The 17,824-nt window shown below is 42.9% G+C and overlaps 1 protein-coding gene and 2 long non-coding RNA genes across 4 annotated transcripts; 2 read left to right on the forward strand and 1 right to left on the reverse strand.

Moving 5' to 3' along the window:
* The first annotated feature begins 5,052 nt into the window (after positions 1–5,052).
* LOC127773251 (uncharacterized) lies at positions 5,053–9,462 on the forward strand. 2 transcript variants are annotated; one of them, XR_008017553.1, is made up of 3 exons: positions 5,053–5,957; positions 6,594–6,729; positions 7,226–9,462. It is a non-coding gene; the product is annotated as an uncharacterized LOC127773251 (long non-coding RNA). The 2 variants fall into 2 exon arrangements; XR_008017552.1 differs by having other exon boundaries at positions 5,053–5,222; positions 5,857–5,957; positions 6,594–9,462.
* Positions 9,463–11,169: 1,707 nt separating this feature from the next.
* Positions 11,170–12,178, reverse strand: LOC127773249 (uncharacterized protein At4g08330, chloroplastic-like). The gene is made up of 2 exons (XM_052299285.1): positions 12,036–12,178; positions 11,170–11,896 (listed from the first exon to the last, which is right to left on the reverse strand). Exons 1-2 carry the CDS (start codon positions 12,101–12,103, stop codon positions 11,554–11,556), a joined length of 411 nt encoding a protein of 136 aa, XP_052155245.1. The 5' UTR covers positions 12,104–12,178; the 3' UTR covers positions 11,170–11,553.
* A 63-nt stretch (positions 12,179–12,241) lies between these two features.
* LOC127773252 (uncharacterized) lies at positions 12,242–12,712 on the forward strand. The gene is made up of 2 exons (XR_008017554.1): positions 12,242–12,376; positions 12,467–12,712. It is a non-coding gene; the product is annotated as an uncharacterized LOC127773252 (long non-coding RNA).
* Positions 12,713–17,824: the final 5,112 nt, after the last annotated feature.

A 17,824-nucleotide genomic window follows, 5' to 3' on the forward strand; every position in this document is an offset into this window, starting at 1 on the left:
CCACCTGATAGTTCTCCTCTTCCTAAATCTATCTATCTCTCTCTCTCTCACGGACGCAGGTCGGCAGTGTGCACGGCGAGGCGTCGGTGGCAAGCGGCGAACGGCGATGCGGAGGGTCGGGCGGTGAACGGCGGCGCACAGGGGCGGGCAGCAGACGACGACATCGCGGCGACGGGCGAGTGGAGGCGGCTGCGGGTGCGGCTGGGCGAGCGGAGGCGACTGCTGTGGCGGCTGCCAGCGCGGCTGGGTGAGTGGCGGTGGCTGCGAGCACGGCTGGGCGAGCTGCGGCGGCTGCGGTCAGCGTCGGCGTGCCGATCGAGCAGTTCCTGAACGATCGGCTCGCCGTTGGCGTGACGACGCCCGTGCTGCTGTTCGGCGACGAGGGCATGGCGGTCACCCGGGGTGACGTCGCGCAGGCGGTGACGACGCTGATGGACGGCAGCGAGCACGTCGGGGAGAGGAGGAGGAAGGCGAAGGAGTACGGCGATGGCTGGGCGATGTGGCGGAGCTGGAGCGCGCGCTGGAGGTGGTCGAGATGGAGTCCGCGAGGGCGCACGTGGAGCTGGAGCTCGACCGCGCAAGGAATTGGACGACAACGCCGCCGCCAACGCCACATCGCGCATCGCCGTGCCCGTGGTGCCCGTGGCATGCGTGGAGCTGGAGCTCGACCACGCGTGGAGCTGGAGCTGCTCCCGATGGTGCGCAAGGGCGACGCCACCTGCCGACCGCTGTGGCTTTCCGGCCGCCGTCCGCCGGATGCCGCCCGCCTCTCCACCACGGCCGTTGTGCCCCCGCCACGCCCATCGCCGGCCACCAACTCACCGCTCCACATCTGAGACAGAGAGAGATTGAGAGGAAGTGGGAAGAGAGAGAGGTGGGAGAGTATGACAGGTGGGGCCCCACCATTTTTTAAAAAAAATGCTGATTGGAATGCCACGCGCACGCCACGTAGGACAATACCGCTTTGGATTGTGTCGAGGAGAGTTATTCGTTCGGTATAGATAGTTCAGGGTACAAAATATCTGGTTTTGTGGTTCATGGGGGGTAATTCATACCGTCGTCATAGTTCGGGGGTGGGGTAATTCGTTTTTTTTTCCTATTGAAAAAGAAGCATTACAACATATATAAAATATTTTTCTTGCCTCCTCTAAACGTTGCTGCTACTACGAGCTTTTGACATTAAAGATTTCTTCGAGCATCAAGCAAAAAGTATTACTATTAGGACACTTTACACATTTTTGTGGGGGGAAACACATTTTTTTACACAACTTTCAAAAATGTGAGGCAAATACTTATTTACACATTTTTTTTGGGGGGGAAATTTTTTTACACAACTTGAGATAAATACTTATTTACACATTTTTTTTAAAAAAAAAGTGAGGCAATCACATTTTACACAGAAAAATTGTGAGGCAACCACATTTTGAATGCGGATTTCACGTGCATGCTTACTAGTGATCAATAGACTACACTAGTAGCTATGTGTTTCTCAATATTGAAATAGCACCTTGAGGTTAAAATGGGCTACTCTAGTTGTTAAAAGTACCACGAGATTAAAAGACTATATATACTATAGTTGTTTATGAATACCATTGAGATAACCTAGTATAATTCTTTTGGCCTCTCAATAGAAATTTTATTGGTCCTCACTAATTTCATTGAACATCACCAATATGGAAATAAGAGAAGTCATAAGACATACCTGGTGCATGTGATGTTGGTTCTAGAATGGAGAGATTTGGATGTCGGCCTTAAGCTTCGCGTCACTCATGAGCCTATAACCTAGCCACATGAATATATCAAACTAAATTAAGGTGATTTCCTTAAGCCTGAGCGGGTCATACCGTAACACCATCCCCACCCTAATGCATTAAGTGTATATTGTTTACATGCTAAATGTAATTTCGTTTGTCTATGTTTTGTGTAACTAGGACAAAGTAGAGTTTCTATAAGTTTACCATATCCTATTGAGGCAAATTGTGTGGCTCGATCATATTATCGGCAAACCTTTGCTATATATGCTTATAATTCTGGGTTGTGTACATCTAGTTTTGATGTAGAGGCAGGGTTTTAATTTATTTCCTTAAATTGCTTACAATTCAGCCTACCCCTACAAGTTATGTTTTCACACTCCTAGCCCCTGCCTTATACACCGTGTCATTTTGTTGTAGTAACGGATCGTCATTGAATCCGCATATGTGTAATTGAGAACCCTTTATGCCTCAACTCCTTTGTGCAAGGAGATACAAAAACACCGAAGCAAAAACAAATGAATTGTTTTTTTAGCATCTATAGCTAGAAAGATGAATACACCCTTACAAACTCGGCAATGGTTTATGCTCATGTAAGTTACGAGGTGTTTGCCAAACCACAATTTAGGAAAATTATAATTTTGCCATGACAAATGTGTCTATCCGACCACATTTTAGACAAGCCTAGCTATAAAAGTGAGCATTCGACGTGTGGTGCCATGAGAATGAAAAGTATGGATAGCCCATGACTGTACTAGTCAACCAAACACATGTATAAGGGAATTCCCCAATGCCATGAAAGCATATCGTGGTTTCGAGCTCCAGCTAGGCTCAGTTGCCACGGTGGATGGGAGTAGTGGCTTCGTAGGGTGGCATAATGACCTATAGAAGGCAAAGTGGCTTGGGGAGAAAAAGCGAGGAACACGTGTGATAATCCATCGATCCAGGTGGAGAAAGAGGAGGGAAAGGGAGAGCACCTTTTCATCATCTCGTCGCACGAGGCAAAAGGGCTTGCCGCCGATGAGTAAGAGGACCCCGATTACCGCTGATTGCCAAGCAAGAGGACCAACAACAATCGATCGGATCTGACCACCTCGCGGCTAGATCCGTACCGGCGCTGAGCTCATCTATTAGCCCAACCACCCTTGCCTCCATGGAGCTCGTCAGCTCGGGCCACCATCGATTTGATATGTGTCGAGCACACCACTGATGGTGAGAGCAGGACTGCCGCCGAGAAGAATTTGGCTCCTGATCCACCACCAGCTCGTCGGCCCGAGCGGGGCCAAGATATGATGGAGGCAGGCAGAGGTTAGGGCGAGAGGCAACGGAGTTGGGCGGCGGCGATGCGGGCATGATGCAACGATTTGCTAAAGGAGAGAGATCTAGAGAGAGAGAGGTGGGGAAAGAATGGGGAAAGTGATTTTGATATTAGACCTGCATGGAAAAGTGATTGCTACGGTGGGCCCACCCAAGCTACCCCTACAAATGTGAACATAGCAACTTTTATTTTTCGTGGGGAGTGAACATAAGGTGGTGTTTGGATCCAAGGACTTAACTTTAGTCTCTATTTAGATACTAATTTAGAGTATTAAATATAGACTACTTATAAAACTAATTATATAAATGAAAGCTAATTCATGAGACAAATTTTTTAAGCCTAATTAATCCATAATTAGAGAATGTTTACTGTAGCATCACATAGGCTAATTATGGATTAATTAGGCTCAATAGATTCGTCTCGCGAATTAGTCCAAGATTATGGATGAGTTTTATTAATAGTCTACGTTAATATTTATAATTATTGTTTAAATATCCGATGTGATAGGGACTTAAAAGTTTTAGTCCCATCTAAGAAGGGTCTAACAACTTTGATGGTAGTTTCGATTGTCTTTTCCTATGTGAAGGTTTGGGGGCACTTGTTGAGACCCCCAATCCGTTGCTCTATGCCCTGAAGTCGTGGCAACATGAAGCATCAAACCAACAACCCCATACGACAAACATATACACATGTGTGGTAATTTTTTTTCCCTTGTTACTGAGCTCACTGGATTCTGGACCATTTGGGGGCTAAGCATGAGCAAGCAGCGAGTAGTGACTGAATGGTCTCACTTCTGAAGCAAAGGCCATGTGAGATGTCATTGGCTAGTACAGTATGTGAGCTTTGCTTTCGAGGGCTGCGTTTTGCGTGGGAAAAACAAGGCAAGAAATCTTGGGGATCTATAGCGTGGGGGCATGTAGCACGTGAGATTTTGTTCCCGCAATGAGAAAAGAGGATTTTTTTGCAAGGGCTTCAGTATAGTAAGCTGTGGTCCACCTCTGCACGCATGAGCTACCCATTGTTTTTCTTTCTGCAAGATGCTCCCATTTAAATATTTCTTTGTATTTTTTTCCTCCCTCCAGCACTTATATGGTAACTCCCTCCGTCTCAAAATAAGTGCAGTTTTACACTATTCACGTTTAACGTTTGACCGTTCGTCTTATTTGAAAATTTTTTATGATTAGTATTTTTATTACTATTAGATGATAAAACATGAATAATACTTTATGTGTGACTAAATATTTTTAAATTTTTCACAAATTTTTCAAATAAGACGGACGGTCAAACGTTGGACACGGATATCCACGACTGCACTTATTTTGGGACGGAGTTAGTAGATTACTAGATTATTAGGAGACTCCGCAAATTTAGCATACTTTTTAGGGAATAAATCATAACATATATATTGATACTAAATATGGTTATATTGTGTTCCCTTTCGGTACGTTGTATTTCGACCTTGACGTTATAGTACGATTGCTCAATCAAATTGTTGGCGCTTTTAAATAGTAGTTTGGTTAGTTGTCCAAAATTTGATGCTACCAAAATGTGCATAGGTTTTGACATTATCATCATTTTAGCATGATAATAAGCCAAACAAGCCTTTTATCCGAATCTTTTGTTTGTACGTAGCAATAAATTGAAAAACCTTATGTGATTGTTTATGAAGAAATTTGCGGAAAAATAAATTAAAAATAATTAAAAAAAAATCAAGAAATACCTTTGAACTGTATTTGTGTGTAAAATGCGTGTACATTGATCTCCTGCGTGTTCGAAAAAAAAGTACTATACACTACCATTGATGTCTGTTTGGTTTTCACATGTTTTACTGCCAAATACTACCATTGACCAAACCTTCCACCTGGCCGCGCAACCGCGACGACCGATCCACGTGGCACCACCTCATTGGCCCAGCCCGCTTGCGTTGGTCGGTCAAACCCTAAAACCAACCCAACCCACCAACTCGCGCACGTGCAGCGCAAGTCGCTCCACACGCGCGCACCATTCGATTCCCTCAAAATGCAAAAAAAAAAAAAAATCCAAATCGGCGGCGAGCCGGCGATGAGCCGAGGCGGCGGCGGCGGCGGCGGCGTAGAGGGAGCGGGAGCGGGAGCCGGCGAGGCCGCGATGGCTCCAAACTCCAAGGCGCAAAGGTTGGTGCGTGCGGTGCGACGATCTCCCCCCCTCGCCTTCGCCCTCTCCCCGATTCCGGCCATTTTTTCCGGTGTTGTTACCTCCCTCGATTCGCGGCGGATTCGTCCAAGTTCGAAACGCACTGTTCGTCTCTGGGTTTCGCTTTGGCTGTTGGTTTGATCCGTTGGCTCCATCTCGATCTCGTGCTGTGTTTTTCTTTTTCGTCGTCTAAATCCGTAATAATATTCCGTGGATCTTCGTCTCCGCCCAACTGCCGTAACAGCAACATCACGAACGGCTTGTAAGACTCTCTGTGGTTTTGATGATTCAAGCGGTTTGATTTGACGGGACAATCTTGGAAAAAACGATGGAGCGGGAGTGTGGATGTTGCAAACTATGGTTAAAGGCCACGTATTTTGGCTCTATATGTTGGTCTAGCTGGTACTAGGTGACTACTACTTCCTCCATTTCACAATATAAGTCATTCTAGCATTTTCCGTATTCATATTGATGTCAATGAATTTAGATAAATATATATATCTAGATTCGTTAACATCGAATATGGGAAATGATAGAATGACTTACATTGTGAAACGGAGAGAGTACTGTTTAGTGAGGAAAACACACCAGTCTAATCTTCAATTCTTCATTTAGGAACAAAAACTCTTGAAGGATGATATATGCAGGTCCTCATCAGGCGGCTTGGATGACGTGGGGGGTGATGGGTAGTACTTGTCTAGTGTCCAGAAGCCCAGGTAAAGGACAACATTTTTTCTTGATCATGGACAAGACACTCTCATTAGCTTTGTTTTCTTTATGGATGGGGGGAAAATATATTTGAGCTTATCATTATCCTTTTTGTTTTCGCTATACAGTTATGTTTCGCTGCTAAACCATTTCAAAACGTTTTTAGTGGAATCTTAAGTGGTGTCATGATTACTTATCTCAAACTGCCCAGACAATATAGATTCTAAAGCTACTATAGCTTGAGAGCACTATAACTTTCCTATGCCGTTTCATGTCTTTCTTGAAGCTTCAGAATCGATGACTAGACAAATACTTTTTCCATTACCTATGCTGATGCGGACTTATAGTAATTAGTAACTGCATTTACCGTGTACTTCGATAGTACTCAATTTTTCAATTTACTGAGAGTCACCATTTATTCGATTATTTGTTTAGACTCATGTTGTGTTTCTTTGTAGGATTGTTCAAACATGTCATTTCTGAGTTTTCTTTTTGTACCTCGCGTGGTATAGTTTATACAGTACCTCCCATGGGCCTCAGAAAGGCTTATTAGTTTTGCTTCCTTAGAAGTATCTGATAGCAAAATCCCTTTTTCTTAAAATCTTTAGAACTTGAAGATAATGACCCCCTCTGTTTTTGTTCAGGCAAAGTGTTATAAATGATATCTGGAGCACGATGGAATATGACAAAATTCTTGGGATGCTGAATGTATTGGAGTTTCTCCTAAATTTTTAGGAGCTAACTGGCAGCAGTCAGCTATTACTTCTGCCATAAAAGCAGGTAAATCAGCTTAGCTGAGGTAGTGATAAGGTGAACCTTTGATAGGTATGGAGAAGGGGGAGGCTGAATTTTTGCACCTTCCGTTAATAATAATGAATCATGCTTTGGTTAATTCAGCTAGATGTTAGCTCACCTACAAATATGCTTGCTAGTTTACAGTCTACTATTTTTTGTTATTCATATCTGTCTTCAGAGTTCAGTTTGCACATGTTCTTCAGAACACTAGGTTAAATAATGCTTGGAATGTACTGCTGGACCTTAAGCATGGGATTACCTCAGTTTTAAAGAAAGTTTCTACGTGGTAAAAGCTCTTAGTGATCAGGATCTTTTCTCATCCTATTTGTGTCTGCTGACTCCATAAAAAACAAATCCCTCAAAGCAAAATAGCATTTACCCAGAATGGTTCTAAAACTTCTCATCCAGGAAGTAACAGAATATGACAAATATCATCTTGTTGATCCAGTGTTGCATTGTTAAGCTCTTCCATTGTAAACAGAACTTGTGAACTCATGAGCAATGGTACCATTAAGGCCAGTGGCGGAGCCAGAAATTATATAAGACTAGGGCTAAGGTAAGGCTTGACTAATGGAGTATTAGTTTTCTGAACAATTTACTCAATAAAATTTAAGCAAGTTTTTGAAGGCAGGCCTGGGGCTCAAGCCCTAGCTGCCCTAGGCCTGCCTCCACCCCTGATTAAGGCCCGGATTAAGTTCAAATGAAGATAGATAACTTGGATGCACTATTCGTTTGTCAGTCTAGCTAAAGTTGAATACAATTACCTTTTGGACTGCTCATACACATGGTGACATGGATGCGCCTTCTTGTATTAGCATCTACTCTCACTAATGGTATAACTGAAATATGTATATTCTAAGTGCTCTTAGGCTTGTTGGTTCTTTAAACATTACCTGTAGTAATAAGCATTATGTAACCATGACAACTTTTTTTTTTGTTTTTAGCTAAAGTTGCATGGACAGTGTATTAACCAATTGTTCTGATGAGTGATGACTTCATGTACTAATTCCAGCTATCCAAATGAACAATATGAAAATAAGGCAGTTTACAGTTTGATGGTCTTTGCTGCGGATTTTACAGTCTGTATCCAGGTATAGATGTATAGGGATGCCAGCATGTATATTCTTTCCATAGTGTAATGCGATAGGTTTTATTCATTATTGATGATAGAACAGATTTAGCCTGACATTTCAATTCTATAGTGCTGATTCTATTCTTCACCACTCCTTAATATTACTGTGTGTCGTGGTGGCATTTGTCTAATCCATCATTCCAGCTTGGTGACACTAAACATCTTGAGCATAATTTGGTGAGCTTGTAACGGAGGCTGCTAGACTAGGAAGCCCCACAACTAGAGCACTCATTTTTTTCCCGATAGAAGTATATATACATGATTTGTTAGTCTTTTTCAGTGGATACACCAATAACATTAAGATTTTCTTGCGCATACACTGATACACAGCTTTAGCCTCATTTCTCAAAGGTTGACCTTCAGCACTCCTCACAGCTTCAGATTTTATGGTTTTGCCTCTCTGCAATCTTTCCTTGAGTACCCCTGCCCCCTGAGCATTTGACTTAATTTAAAGCTAGTATCTTTTTTGGCAGGTTACAAGTTGGTTGATGCATCTACTAATGCGTATAACAATATTCCTTATCGGTTTAACAGTTCTTTTTCTGCAAATAGAGCAAGCATTTGCCTTTCGTTCATGCTTGACAAGCACAGATATCAACATTGAATTGACCAGCTTTGTTCTGGCAAGTTCATCTATTTATCATAATGAAGTAACAATTAAGAGAGCCGAGGAAAAAAAACAGAACTGTTACACATTAAGTTTAAAGAAAATGCAGATTATCATATCAAACATGATTAAAGGTGGCATGGCAGAATCAATCTATATATGAACTTGAACAACAAATAAGCTTACAGAAATTGCTTCTACTTGTAAGGTAATGCAGAAAATGATCATCAGCATTCTGTTGGTAATCTTATCCTGTAAGTTATGAACTATTGCAAACTTGAGAACTTGTCTCAATATTTTGAAAATGAATTTATCATGTAAGTTACATTGTCATTCATCGATGGACACCTCAATCACTTTGATGCCCTTACTATGCCCGAGATGTATTTTTCAACAGAGAACTTGGACGTGGAGTAACTTTTTACATCTTTATGGGTGCTTTCTTGTTGAATATTTTTTTAGATGTATTCATTCAATCCCATTAGATCATGCTCCATATACTGAGAGAAAATAACCAAACACTGATATCTCAGACTTGGAGGTAGAAGAGCAACCAAAGAAGGGCTCCTTCTGATTGAATTCTAGCTTGCCTCTGTTGCAATCATAGGCCAGAGACAAAAGACTCATATTTTCTGGTACGGTTGTTGTTTCTTGAACTATCTGTCAATTCATCCAGGAATTATAAGGTTGGGCAAAAGCCTGTTGCCTTGTGTTCTGTTATTATACTATCATATACTAGTCTATACATCAGTTTCCTTATGTCAGCCCTGTTGGATAAAGAAAAAGATAAGGAGGTGACCTACCCAGCCCATACTCAATGTATCACTAGCTGTTTACTTTATATTTCTTTTACTGAAATTAAATCCTACTGTTTTGGTACTTATTCAGTGATTGATTTTTGCAGACTACCCTGTCATTTGTCACTCTAGAAATCAGTTGATGCCATGCTTCCAATGGTAAAGAAAGAAGGGAATATGGTAGGCAAAGCATGAGGGACGCATGGAGGCGTACTTCCAAGTTCTTTATATCTCAGAGGGACTTTGCACGCAAACGGAAGTACTTGTGCAGGCCCATGCCCCCATATGGTACTTTAGAGTACCGCACTGTAACTTGCTCCATGATCAAAGTGCCAAACCCCCACACTGTAGTAACTCACAGTAAAGACAGTATTGCCTCTGCTTCCCTCTTGGCCACTTCACCATTGTTCCTGCAAGATGATGACGATGATGATGGAGAGAATGTGATAGGGGACTTGGTGTCGGCAGAAGATGGTAGCTGCAGATGCAAGGCACATTCAGTTCAACCACTTCGGCATTGTGTCCTCTATATAAAATACTTATGGTTTCCTGTGTCTTCTGCCTGTGGTGTTTCGAGAGAAGATAAATATGCAGTGCAGTAAACAACAGTTGATGATGGATCTTGATTCTTAAATATAGATGAAGGGCGGAAGGTGCCGAGATTCTGCTTCCTGGGGTCTTGAATTCTTGACCAAAAGGTCAGTCTTTCAGGATATTTTGTCAGGGAGTTGCGACAATAAACCCAGAACAAGTTTGTGATCTTTGTCAGTTTCTGGTACCTCGACCGAACAAGTTTTGGTTTATTAAGAAACGCACGGTGGTAAGTAAGCAAGCAACTACAGGTGTTGATTTTATTTGTCGCCTTGTATGTTGTACTACCTCCGTTTAATAGATGACGCCGTTGACTTTTTCTCACATGTTTGACCAATCGTCTTATTAAAAAAAATTACGTAATTATAATTTATTTTGTTATGAGTTGTTTTATCACTCATAGTACTTTAAGGCCGCGTTCGTTCCCCTGGGCTGGGAACCTAACCCGGACGTTTGTTCCCCTGGGCTGGGAACCTAACCCTCCGGCACGGAAAACGGAGCGGTCCATTAGCACGTGATTAATTAAGTATTTGTTAATTTTTTTTTCAAAAATGGATCAATATGATTTTTTAAGCAACTTTCGTATAGAAACTTTTTTTAAAAAATGCGCCGTTTAGTAGTTTGAAAAGCATGCGTGCGAAAAACAAGGGATAGGGGTTAGGAACCCTGACTATCAAACATAGCCTAAGTGTGATTTATATCTTATATATTTGCATAAAATTTTTGAATAAGACGAATGATCAAACATATAAGAAAAAATCAACGGCGTCATTTATTTATTAAAAAATGGAGGGAGTATATGAAATAGTTTCAGGATGTCACCTGGATGTCTGCTGGAGCACATGGATTTTTTTTTTAAAAAAAACTCACTAATACAACTACGACCCTGTTTACTTCGTGAAAAGAAATTTTTTTTGGGTGTCATATCGAACGTTTGACCGGATGTTAGAAGGAGTTTTTGGACACAAATGAGTAATTTCACGTGGAAACCGCGACGAATCTTTTGAGCCTAATTAAGTCGTCGTTAACACATGTGGATTACTGTAACACTTATGGTTAATCATGGACTAATTAGACTTAAAAAATTCGTCTCGCGATTTACATGCAAACAGTGCAATTAGTTTTTGTTTTTATCTATATTTAATACTCCATATATCTGCCCAAAGATTTGATGTGATGTTTTTGGGAAAAAAATTTTGGGAACTAAACTGAGCCTACGTAGGAGTAAATCTCTTCTTCAGTTGACAACTTTGTTGCCGTTCGGAGAATTATTTCAGGCTATTCCAAGTCGTATGTACTATGTGCAAATCGAAATTGCATTTCAATCAAAGGATGAAATCAAATTTTCTCTAGGACAAGACTCTTTTTGGCCATTTCCTCTCGAGGCAGGCCGGCCTGCCGGCCGAACAACTAAACACAAAGCAGAGAAAAAGTCAAGAACAATAATTCAACTCCATTTACTTTTGACATAAAAAAAGAGAGGAGGAAAATATCATTCAGCTCATTTACTTTTTCAAAAAAAAAGAGGAAGAAAATATGGCAAGAAAGGGACCCTGTCCACTAGAAGTTTTGTACATTTCGATTTCGTTCGATGCAAGCAATCAAATCCAGCGACTTTGCATTTCGGACAGCGACTTCCTTGCGCCAATAATTCAGTCGCGAGACGCGAAGCTTCGTTTGATTCAGAGATCGGACGGCTGAGGTGCCTCGATGGGGTGGAGGGCGCGGATCTTGATGTCGTAGCGCGGCCGCGGCGGCGAGCGGGCGGCGCGGTCGTCGTAGGCGAAGCCGACGTGGGCGCCGCACTTGCGGCAGAGGAGGCGCGTCCGCCGCGTGAAGAGGCGGCGCGCGCGCACGTCCACGCACCGGAACTCGTCCACGTGCCCGAACCTCGCGTCGTCGATGGCGCCGAACCTCACCACCCCCCGCCGCCTCCGGTATCCCCCGCCGCCGCCGGCGACGACCATCCCCGCCGTGTCCCTCGCCGACGAGCTCAGCTTCAGGTCGTACCCGCACGCCCCGCAGCTGACAACACATACACATTTCATCCATTCGTAAGCTACTCCTTACTAATTAATCCTACTTAATTAATACCGTATATTAATTAATCTGCCAAGCTAGATTGGATCAAGAAAGAAGATGATGATCGTAATCAGAGACTGACCAGTAGGAGACAGTGGAGAGGCTACTGGGAAGATCAAGAGCTGGCTGATCTGGCTTCTTCATCGCCATTGACGAGCTGATCGAGCTCAGCTGCTGCTGCTTCTTCTTCTTCTTCTTCTTCCAAGTCGTAGTTAGCACACTACTCCTTAATTAACTAACTAGATTCTGCTGGATGGGTTGGTAGTTGATGATGTTGTGTTCACCAATCGACGAGCTCATCGAGAAATGGGGGAGTTTATATATGGTTCAATGCGTGTGGAATTCAGAGGAAAGCTGGGGCGGCTAATGATTTTGCGAGGAAATTGGGCGGGAGAACGTGTGGGTCAGGACCGACCACGGCAGGTACGACGAGCCAAGATTGATACTCCTACCATATCATATGCACTATGCAGAGCTCCTAACTAATTGTACTGATTAGTGGTATTAATGCAGGTTAGTACAGTATGATTCATTGATGTGGCCGGTGCTCCCAGCGCCACGGCGTCGATCGATCGATCATTCCATCGCACGTTCCAACCAACCCAATCAATCATCGACCCTGGAATCTGGATAAGCACTAATAATAGTATTATCATCGACTCTTTTTTTTTTCTTATCTTGATGTACAAAACTGAGAGAATCACAGTGCACATGTAGGAGTGCTACAACTTTTAAAGTAAACAACAATGATTTAATTAAGTATTTGTTTTGTGTACTCTAGCCAAGAGAAAAGAAATAGTAAAGGAAAAGGGAGAAGTCAACGCCTAAAGAAGTCTCCATTTCAGTAATATGATTTCAGTACAGTACTACTGATTACTAGTACTGTACGTAGTTCATTAGTTCTGACCTTCCAAAATGGGCGTTGAACTAAACTGGGCTGGAAGCTTGAAAGCCTAACAGACTAAATGAGGCCCAATTTCAATTTCAAAGAGACTGATCAATCTGGGCTAAGAGGCCGGTGAATAAGTTTGTGTCCGGCCTCTCTTTGTATATCTTGATAATATAGGAATAAGTTCACTTCGTGACCCTCAAAAGTGATCGAGATCTAACCCGTGACCCTAAACCACAAAACCGGATATCTCGACCCCCCCAACTCTTAAAACCGGTGCAATTTGACTCCCTTGGCGGTTTTGGAGGGCGGTTTCGCTGACGTGGCGCCTACGTGGCAGTATTGACTCGGTCTTCTGTCCACGTGGCGTTGACGTGGCACTTACGTGTCATTAGAAATAAAAAATATGGGTGGGACCCATTTTTCATTCACCAAAAGTACAGGTGGGACCCACTGACATGTGGGACCTATATAAATCATATCCTCCCCCTCTCTTTCTCTTCGCGAGCGTTGGACGGGAGCTAGCGGCGGTGGCCGGCGCCTCCTCCAACTCCATCCACAGCCTCCTCCCCCCTTTTCCCGCGGCGTCGTTGCTGGTGGCGGCGGTGCGTCAGCGCGCAAGCGGCGGAGACCCGGGAGTGGCACTGGAGCGGCGACAGCGACGTGCGCGCGAGGGCCAGAGCGGCGGCGGCGGCGGAGATCGAGGCCGCCGTGGAAGGTTGGCCGTTGGAAGGAAGAAAACGGGCCACGAGAACGGCCGCGTCCTCGCCACCCTCGGCCCCACCACCGCACTATCCACCGCTGCGCTCGACGCCCTCTCTGCCGGCCACGACGCACCTGCCTTCGCAGTTCTCCCGCCGTGCCCACGAACACGTAAGGGCCGCCTACGTCTCGCCACCGCGACTCACGTCGGCATCCTCTCGAAGATGGCGGCATCCGGCAGTGGCTTCTTCTGCACCTGCGGCGGCGGCGTTGAAGGCGGGAGGAGCAGCGCGGGCGAGGGAGGCGGCGGTACCACCGATGGACGTGGTCAGCATGCCGAGCCGGCCGACAACGGCACGACCACATAGGAGTTGGGAGGCATCTGCGTCGAGCATTCTCCTGCTGGTTGCCAAGGCAATCGGCAAGGGGCGACAGATGAGGGCTACGGCTAGCAAGCGGTAGCAACAGGCAGTGCATGTGTGTACTAACATCAAGCAACAAGCCAACAAGCAAAGGGCTGACCGACCGAGCAAAGCTGCAGATAGGCAAGCAGAGCAGTAGATTCGTATGGACGATGGCACGGCCATGGAGGAGGGGGATGCGAGGGGCGGGAGCCTCGCCGAGCCTCCAGCGCTCCCCGCTGCCGGCCCTCGAGCGCTCCCCGCCGCCGGCGCTCCAGCTCCCATCCCTACAGACGTGCGAAGGGGAGGGAAGAGAGAGAAGGGAGAGAAAGGGAGGAGGATGAAGAGGAGAGAGGATAATATGTGGACCCCACATGTCAGTGGGTCCCACCCGTACTTTTGGTGAATGACAAATAGGTCCCACCCATATTTTTTATTTCTAATGACACGTAAGTGCCACGTCAACGCTACTTGGACAGAAGACCGAGTCAATACTGCCACGTAGGCGCCACGTCAGCGAAACCGCCGAGGGAGTCAAATTGCACCGGTTTTAAGAGTTGGGGGTCGAGATATCTGGTTTTGTGGTTTAGGGTCACGGATTAGATTTCGATCACTTTTGAGGGTCACGAAATGAACTTATTCCGATAATATATAACGCCCAATTCATATGCTCCGCTTCTCAATTGTCGATCCATATTTATTTTGAATTTTAAAGTTTAATTTTTGAATATGGTTTGTCCGTCCACTTTCGGAAGACATTTAGTGAATTTTCCTCAAGTTTCGTAGAGGAATCGATTTGGGTTCAAAAGAGAGGGAAAAAAAAGACAACTTCATCGCATAGAGAAAATCCGTTTTTCGAAGGCTTACAGTAAGATGCTAAGGAGGACCTTAGCATATACTATGATTGATAGTGAATAAAATGGTGAGAAACCTGTGTCTTAAAGGGGATCAAACTTAGGGATGTAAGTGGCTAACCCGTAAATCTACTTATAGGTCAAAATAAGCGGGTTCGCGAATTATTTGGACCTATAAGTAAGGTTTACAGGTTAGACACTTAGAGCGAGTATAATAGCAGGCTCCAAATCAGTTATAAACATATATGGATGGGATAAGAGAAGAGAGAGAAGAAAAACGAGCTATATTTGTAGCTAGCTGCTGCACGGACTCTAAAATATTATGTGTGTATGAGAGGTTGGACCATGTATTTATAGTGTAGTATATATTTATAGGTAACTATTATATGAATGAGCTATTAAATTGGCTATAGATGATTTGGAGCTAGTAGTTGACTATACTATTTTTTTAGATAATAGTTGATTGTACTATTAAACTTGCTTTTACACCCTTAGGTTGTGTTCGGAAGTATATATTCCCAACACGCACAGCGCGCACGGAAAACAGAGCGATCCATTAGCGCGTGATTAATTAAGTATTAGCTATTTTTTTCAAAAATAGATCAATATGATTTTTTAAGCAATTTTCGTATAGAAACTTTTTTTTAAAAAAATACACACCGTTTCACAGTTTAAAAAGCGTGCACACGGTATACGATGGAGAGGGGTTGGGAATGCAGGGATCCGAACACAGCCTTAATTAAAACCTACCCTGACAACTCTCCACAATGCACCAACTAGATGAGCTACATTTCGTTCTCAAAAGCATTACAAACTCCTCCAAAACTCCCAATTGGATTAATATCTCGATCTGTTCTTGATCGTGCCCGGATTTGTGCGTCCCACCACCAATAATTTATAATTCCATCCCAGTGGCCCAGAAAGAGAAACGTGTGTCTGCCATTGGTATCCATCCAATGGAACGAACAAAGGCTAGCTAACACATGAATCAAATATGCAAATCACAACAGGATAAATAAACATATAATAATAACGCAGTCAGTGTCTGGTTAACAGTAATCACGCATGTTCGCCTGTTGAGAAGAAACATCACACGGATCGACCTTTAGGGATAGATGCTGATATTTAAACAACCAGGCATAATGGTTCACTTCGATGGCAGTGGTTTAACAGTCAATGTAGGATGTGGCAATAGCTACATGCCTCTCTCTTTCAACTTGGATTAGTTTTCATAAGAGACATGATTAATTTCTTTGAGACTTAATTGACAAAACATGTACATCAAGCTAGTGCGCTACTATATCTTTTTGCACGAGATAGCTCTTGGCAGGATTGGAGCTAGAAATTGTCTAAAAGGTACTAAACCAATTAATATATTTATACTAGTCATCACATATTTTTACCACTTTAATTATAATATAATTTTAATAATTGGGTTTAATAAACAAGCTGAAAAGCTAGCTAAACCCTAATTGTTCTAGGCTTGGCTAGCTCCATCTATATCGGTTGGGGTAATGTGCTTCAATCCGCAATGGCTATCAAACGTATAATTAATCTTGCGAACTTTAAGCCTGTTGTCTGATGGTCCACACATGAGTGGTGGAAAGCGCTAGTCATATGTCTTTTCATGAACGCGTAAACAAATATCACATTATTAATATATTAGAAAAAAGCAGAGTTTTAGTTAAATCAAAAAGCCATTGTCCGAGGACAAGGAAAAATAAAAAGAAAGGAAAAAACTGCTAAGCCTACGAAAGAGAAAAGCTAGCCACCTCTGTCAAGGCTTACCCAAATAGAGATGTGTTGCTCATCTTCTTGCCATCATGGGAGATTTGGGGGAAGAGAAATCAGAGAGTCTTTAATCACAAAGAATGCCAGTGACAGTCTTGGTGGGGAAAATCAAACAAGAGGCCATCCCTTAAAATCCATATGCATATGTTTTTTGAGTTTTTATATTTAGTTTTACTTTATCCAATAAAATTTTCACCGACTTATGTCGGTTTGTAGAAAAAACATAGTATTAATTAAAAGGGAATTAATTCCCATCCACAAAAACAACCTAGCTATCAATTGTAACCCACGGTGGCAATTAATCAGGTATGAACAAAATTTAATCTGACAAGATTTGTGGTCGTCTCCCGGACACAAACATCATAATCATCCATGATATCCGCAAAACAAGATGTTACACCAATAATCTTATGATTTGCGCTAACCAACTAGCATATGCATGGCCCGATTTCATTGGTTGCAAATATAACAATGGCAGCACCAAATCATTTGTAAAAAAAAATGTCATCCATGTAACCTTAGCTAGCAAAATCGAATCATTCAGGTATAGCTCATTATAAACTTTGACCAACTTAACGATGGAACTGCCAACACTTGGACACGGCTTTAACATGGCGCTTGAATAATTTTATCCCCGATTACCTAGCTCCGATTAATTTACAATGTTATCTGCTATCACTCGACAGGGAACTAACCATATTTCCTGGCAAGATTCGATAAATACTCCTACTTGTGTAATTAAATTATCCCTAGTAACTAGTTTATGCTGAATGATTGGAAAATTAATCGCCAAAGCAACAAACTAAAGTAAGCGACTGTTGTTAATTAATATGATCTGCGAAAAGCAGAGGTTTCGATGCCTGGACACGTACAACCGACAGTCAGGACTCAACAATATATTTTTTTTCGCGAACGTATAAAAAAATTGCACGTCTGTATATTAGAAAAAAAAAGTTTTAATTGCACATCACAACAGGCCAGAAGACCTATTGCCGGAGGGAAAAAGAGAAATAAAGGAAGCAAAAGAAATGAGAGAAAAATGATGTATATATTTAAACAGGAGACAATACGTATGTATATGGCCAGCTGCTCGTACATGCCCATTTATTTTTATTCTCTTCATTTTCGATGACGCTAGAATATATACATTTGATTTTTTTCTCAAAATGAATGGTGATATATTATCGTGTTTGTGTTCCAAAAATTAATTGGTACAATATTATGAAAGTGACGA

The sequence above is a fragment of the Oryza glaberrima genome, chromosome 5 (assembly GCF_000147395.1).
Source record: "Oryza glaberrima chromosome 5, OglaRS2, whole genome shotgun sequence".
Taxonomy (NCBI): Eukaryota; Viridiplantae; Streptophyta; class Magnoliopsida; order Poales; family Poaceae; genus Oryza; species Oryza glaberrima.